Here is a 6,505-nt window from a genome sequence, read left to right as displayed (position 1 = left end):
GTCTGCGGAGCAGCGCACGTGGAAGCCTTTCAGACGCAGCGCTGCATCATCCCAGCCTTCAAGGGCACCTTCGCTTCAAGGGGCCCGGGTTTTAGCACCGTTAGCGCTCCAGGTAACTTGCAGGGTTTCAGCAGGAGGCTGTGGTGCTCAGTACGTCTTCGGTTATGTGACAGGACTGCAGCTGCTTTGTGCTTAAAAACCCTCCTCTATAAACGTTGACTTTGGATTGTAGCTATTAGGACGCCTTGATATTACACAAAGAATCATAAACTGCTGTTATCTGCCTGAGCAAATCCATTTTTGATGGGGCAAAAGCAGCACGTGACTACGTGAATTTCAGCGATGCGAGGACTGGCAGCTTCCTCCTGGAGTGGATGCGGAGCCAGAACATCTGCTGTCCCAGTGCCCCCCCACGTCCAGTTAGCTGGCGCTGCCACCACTAACTTGCTTAAAAAACCAGCCTCCAGCTGCATTTCTTCCACATTAGCTTCCCCCGGTAAGGACATGTCACAGCAGCGCTGCTCCCCCCTACGCACCCCACAGAGATGTCACACCCCATCCACAGCATCAGCCCCGCACCGTTTGCTGCCACCATCGCCCCGCAGCTCCTGCCCACAAGCTGCCAGCAGCGCTAACCAGTTAGGGCTTGTCTCCCTGCCTTTTGTTATGCTAGATAAAACTTCTCCTTGCCTCAGCTTAAATGCTGGGGAAAAGTCCAGTCTAGTGGGAACCTGCAGCCAGAGAATTTATTTGGGTCTGTGTAAGAAGTTTTATGACTGCTGGTAACCTGGCCTGCTGTTATGCCCCGATTTATCTCCAGAGATAGCACAGCAAGCCAAATATTTCACTGCAGGGATCAGAGGCGCTTTGAATTGCAGAAAGGAATTAAGGAGGCAAGACAGAAAAAGAAAACACCTTGGCACAAACTCAGCAGCACTGGAGATCAGCTAGCAACAGGTTAATTTTTAGACTTAACCTTTGAAGCATTCAAAGTAAACAAGCAATAAGGAAGCTTCTTCCTCCTTCCTGGGAGAGGACTATTTTAACTCCCCTCTAGTCCCTTGCCCAAGTCTCAGTTGGTTCGAACTATTACAGCTCAGTTGCCAATACTGCAGCCAAAGCCACTTTACAGCTGAGAATCTGGCCTTGGCTGTTTGCCACAGCACATAATTATACAGGGACAAAGAGCTCGGGTTAAGAAATGGCAGAAGTTTCTAGTCAAGTATGTTGTTTTTAAATTCCTTTTTCTGTCTAGTTCAGTCAAGACCCTAGGAATTTGCATTACCTGGGGCCAAACGCCATTAGAAATTCAGACTGACTTCTTTTGCTTGGTATCTGAGAGCTTGTAAAGTTTTAGGACAGTAAGATGCACAAGACTTTAAATAATATATCCAGCTTTCAATAGAAATACCATAATTTATTCTGTTTGTATAAAAAGTTATAGTCACGTAACAAAACTATGTCTTCATAAGAAGAAATATATTATTTCACATCATAAATAAATCAAACATACAACCCTTGGCAACTCAAAAAAGCACGCGCCTGTGGTGCTTTCATGTCAGTGCTTGGGAAACAAGAAGAGCTGACAGATATATACACACAGGATTACAGTACCAAAAAATGCTGAGGTATTTAGTTTCTCTAGAAATGAAACTGTAAGTTCATGAAGGCAAAACAATGCTCTAATGTAAAAATAAATAAATAGGATTGTCATAAGAGGGGACAGCATCAGTGTTGCTTAAAGTGTCCAGGAATGGGAATACTGGTGAGCACACTACTAAATGTGCAGCAGGCTTAGGACAAACAGAAGACAAGGGGGAACAGCTCAGGAAAACACAGCGTCCTTTGCTCTTTGCGTAGGCATCCAGATATTGGCTTTAGAAGACAGCAAGAGAGTCTGTAACACCTAGTTCTCTGGCATCAGGTGAGCTCCCCTGTTCGTGACAGTGTTCTGGGATGCACGGATGGTTCCCCACAAGACACAAGTGACTGATGACACTGTCCCCATAGTTATTGCACTTCTGAGACAGTACATCTGAGTTCTGACTGTATTTTCACCTGCCTCTCAGCAGCTCGGGGAAGTGGTGATGGGACTCTGAAGGTAGCTTAAAGCACTGGATGAGGTGTGAACAGGGATGGAGACTGGAAAGTTAAAGACTGTGGTGGTCGATGCTCCTCTGTCCAATACTGACATAGCGGGGCTCCCAGCTTCTGCTGAGCAGTTGGGGGCAAGGACCTGCGACTCAAACTGGAGCAGCTGCCCCATGAAGCTGAAGTTTGGGGAGATGATGCTCCTTCTCTGCTTCACAAACTCAAAGGCTTCATCCAGCTTGACTCTGTTGGTCCTCATGAGATAAGCAAGGCAGATGGTTGCTGACCGTGAAATGCCAGCCTGGCAGTGCACGAACACCCTTCCTCCATCGTTTTTAACAGAGTCTGAAAGAATTAAAATACACAGTTAGCAAACAAGTCCCACTGCTTCCAGAGGTGGGAAAGCAGCGCCTGCCATTTTACATGTCTTTAATCCATCCCTTCCTTAACCGAATAGGTGAGCCTGGTGCTTTCGAGACAAAGGGAGCCTTTGTCCTGAGGGGAACAGCACTCTAGCTATTTTCATTCTGGGCTCCAATTCCAATTATACTAATAGGTCCTCCAGGTCACTTTAGCAGTCTCGCAAGATTACTTTAATACTGATCCGCTTAAATTCACTAGCTCTTTTCTGCAAGACTAATGCCTCTTGATTCAAGATTTCAAACAGTTTTGTAAAGCCAAGATTATTCCTCTCAGCTGAATAAAATTAATGGAAACATTCCCTGGGCATTTATCCCTGCACAACAAAGGTTCCCCAATCTCAAATGTGGCTGTGCTGAGGAAGACAATACCACTCCCACCCCCCAAAAAAGGAAAAAAAAGTCACTCCCAGGGTACACCACATGAGACAAAAGAACCATAGAGAAAGCTCATTTACCTATGAAATCAATCGCCTCATTAAACCAGGAGCTGATATCCGCCTTGTGGTTGTCCTCCACCGGGATACTCTTGTACTGGTAGTGCCCTTCGAAGTGGTTGGGGCAGTTGGCCGAGACGTTGATCAGCGCCGTGATCCCCAAGGCATCCAGCATGTCCTTCCGGGAGGCATGGTACGCGCTGCCCAAGTAGAGGAACGGCAGGATTTCCACGGGGCCACCCTGGAAGCGGACGGACAGACAGACAACCGGTCAACACCGCTCGGGCAGCTCCCCACCACCGTCCCTAACACCCCCCGGGCACCGCGGGGTGCCGGCACCCACACATCCCCCCCCGCTCACCTGGTCGTACAGGGGGGTGCCGCAGGAGCTGCACCCCGAGTCGGCGCTGCCGCGGGCGCTGCTGGCGCTCAGGGGGAGGCTGAGTCCGGTGGGGGCGGCCGGCTTGGTGCACAGCTCGGGGCAGGCGGCCGAGAAAGCTTCGTAACCTCCTGCGGGGCAGAGGGGAGAGGGGCGCGGGGTGAGCGCTGCGCGGCCGGGGGCGAGCGGAGCCCGCGGCCGGCGGCGGGGGAGGAGGAGGCGGCCACGTCCCCGGAGGACCCTGGGCGGCCACTCACCCTTGAGAAAGCAGATGCGGGCGCCGCGGGCTTCCCTGCAGAGGGTGCCGAGGGCCAGCAGCAGGGTGCTGTCCCGCTTGGGCAGCTCCAGGTCGGCGCTGCGCTCGTCCAGCAGCACCACGGTGTGCACCAGCCCCTGGCGCAGGCGGGCGCGGAGCTCCTCGTTGGGGACGACGTGCTCCAGGGCCAGGGCTCCCTTCGCCCGGCGGCGGACGATGGTGCTGAGGCGCACGTTGCAGGAGCCGCGGATGTGCGCCGCGTTGAAGGAGAAGAAGGAGCGGCAGTCCAGCACCAGGCACTGCGCGGCGCGCTCCTGCAGCAGCCCCCGCAGCGCCTCGCACTCCAGCGCGCACACCCGCAGGTTCACCATGGCTCGGCTCGGCCCCGAGGAGCGAAGCAAGGAAACAACACAAACAAAAAAAAAAAAAAAGAAGCGCTCCCGATCGGCGCGGCTCGGCTCGGCTCGGCGCGGCCCCGCACGCCTTATATCGGGGCGCGCCGCCGCCGCCGCCGCCGTTTTCTCAATGGGGGCCGGGTCACGTGGGGCCGCCCCGCGCTGACGTCACCTTGGCGGCGCGCCACGGCGGGGCGCGCCCGGCCCCGCCGGCGTGACGTCATGGGCCTCCGGGGCGCGCGCCTTGCCCGCGCGGGCGCGCGGCTACAACCGCGCGGAGGTGCGGCGGGGTGGGCGCGCGTGTGCGCGGGTGGGCTCCCGCGTCCAGCCGTGCACAGGCACACGCGGAGCGCGCACACGCGTGAACGCACACCTGGGCACGTCCCCAAGGGTGTGCACGCGCAGCTACGCGTGCACGCGTCTGCGGGCACACGCGGCGCCGTGTGGCTCTTCTGCCCCCCGGCACCCCCCGCAGCCCCCCGCGGAAGTCGGGGCGTTGCTGGGGGCCGCAAGCTGCCGGAGCTGCGCTGCGGGGGGATGTGGGCATGGTCGTGCTCCTAACACACGCGTGTGAGCACGTGTAAACGCACACGTGTACATGAGCTTGACAATGGCGCGATGGGTCTGTGATTTGGATTTGCGCATAGGCAAATACACACGTACAGGCGCATCTAAACACAAATGTGTGCACACGCAGACAGGTATTTGTGTACGGATTTGTTATGTAAATGTCTTTGAGAGCTGTTCTCACGTTTGGTGTGCGAGGAAAAAATCTGCGGTAGTTCGTTTTCCACTTCCCCAGAAGTTAGGGCGGCCCAGTAACGGGCAATGAAGCAGCCGGAGCTCTGTTTTTTTCCCCTTGGTGGTGTATCAGTGCTTCCCAAAAGTCCTCTTTTCCCCGTGGGCGACCAGCTGCCACCAAAACACTGGGGTGTTTCGTACACACGGCTTCCAGGCAGCGCCGCTTTCACTTCCCCTGCCTCCTCGCGATTTCTCCCCAGCCCTATGAGCTCCCCAGCGCACGCTGCCCTGGCCTCCGCCTGCCTCCAGCACCATCCCTGGCTTCGGCCCTTTTCCCACAGCCCCTTTCCAGCAATTCCTCCTTCCCCCAGCACCGCCTGCCCCTGCTGCGCTGCTCCCTGCTCGCCCCGTGCAGCAGGTAGCTGTTGTCACCTCTCTTCTCCAGCTGCTCCCCTTCCAGAGGAGACCTCCCCATGCTCCCTTTTGCCCCAGGGTCCCCTCCCACCACTCAGGGTGCCTTTCCCAGCACCGAGCTCTACCAGCCTCGTGGGCTGCCGGCTGTCAACTTTCTCGAATTTTCCAGTCGCTCCTCCACCAGTTTCCACCAGTCTTCGGCCACCTCCAGCCTTCTAAAACCAGCACACCTCTGTATCTGGCCGAGCGCTCCAGGGCTTTCCAGGCTCTTGGCGGGTGGCCAGGAGGAGGGGACACAGGGATGGGCACAGCTGAGCGAGCATCGGCCCCAGCTCACCCGCTAACTGCAGGGATGGCTCTGCTCTGCTGAGCAATGTTGGGTTTTTTCTTTCATTTTTTTTTTGTTTTGATTTTTTTTTTGCCAGAACTGCAGCCTCAAAGCAAATCTGTTTTTTAAACACGTTCTTTAAAAATAAACACTGGCTTGCACTTTTCATTCTATTTATTTATTATTGTTCTTTTAACAGCGGGTTGGAAACAGATTGCAGGAGAAACACTCATATGCTTTAGTGCTGGGAAATGACTCCGCTCGACCACACAGTCACCCACGCTGTTACTGGGACCCTCTGGTGGTCCAGAGCCCGCTGCTGGGTGTGAAGGACGGCCCCCAGCAGCTGGATGGGTGACACTCATCCCTTTGTGCCACGAGCGCGTGGGCAGGGCGCATGGGCTGTGCTGCAGCTGGCAGTGGTATCGCTGTGACAACACCACGCCGTGGCCGAGCTCTGGTGACCTTGCCAAACGGCCATCCCAGATTTTTCTAAGGAACCCGACAGTGGGAATTAGCGATGACTGACTGCTTGCCAACTTTTCGCAGCAGAAAGTGGCACAGCAGATGGCCATGAGGCAGGCCTTTATTCATCACTTTTTCTCACTGCAATTCTCCTCATTTTGATGATGACCTCAGACCATGACGTGCCATAAACTTATGGGTCGGAGCAGGCACCGTCCTTCTCCCAGGGGACTCCATCAGGATGCTGAGCTCCTCCAGCAAGCCCAAAGCCTCGTGTGTTCCAGAAGCGGGAGCACGGGCTGGAAGAGTGGATTTGAGCTCTTTAATGGAAAGTAGTATTTTAATGGTGCTGTGCCACCGGTGCCTTGTCAGTGCAAATGGCCACTGGCTCACAGATGGGGGTATCCCTATGCTGCTGACAGTATTTTCTCTTCTTGTCCCAAACTCGTCTCCTGCACAGAAAAGAAAATTAAAAGATTGAGTTTTTTTTCCTGTTTGGCAACCTCAGTTTTCCCCAAATTTAACGACATTGCCGTAGCTGCCCCCTGCACGGGTAGGCATCGTGCTCTCATGACAGCCG

At 54.7% G+C, this 6,505-nt stretch overlaps 1 protein-coding gene across 1 annotated transcript; it reads right to left on the bottom strand.

Moving 5' to 3' along the window:
* Nucleotides 1-1,396: 1,396 nt before the first annotated feature.
* Nucleotides 1,397-4,119, bottom strand: DUSP1 (dual specificity phosphatase 1). The gene is made up of 4 exons (XM_035559570.2): nucleotides 3,584-4,119; nucleotides 3,309-3,457; nucleotides 2,969-3,188; nucleotides 1,397-2,436 (listed from the first exon to the last, which is right to left on the bottom strand). Exons 1-4 carry the CDS (start codon nucleotides 3,951-3,953, stop codon nucleotides 2,066-2,068), a joined length of 1,110 nt encoding a protein of 369 aa, XP_035415463.1. The 5' UTR covers nucleotides 3,954-4,119; the 3' UTR covers nucleotides 1,397-2,065.
* Between the last annotated feature and the right edge of the window lie 2,386 nt (nucleotides 4,120-6,505).

Source organism: Cygnus atratus, chromosome 14 (genome assembly GCF_013377495.2).
Source record: "Cygnus atratus isolate AKBS03 ecotype Queensland, Australia chromosome 14, CAtr_DNAZoo_HiC_assembly, whole genome shotgun sequence".
NCBI lineage: Eukaryota > Metazoa > Chordata > Aves > Anseriformes > Anatidae > Cygnus > Cygnus atratus.
Note: the sequence above shows the minus strand (reverse complement) of the source record. Positions and strands in the feature narration are given on the sequence as shown.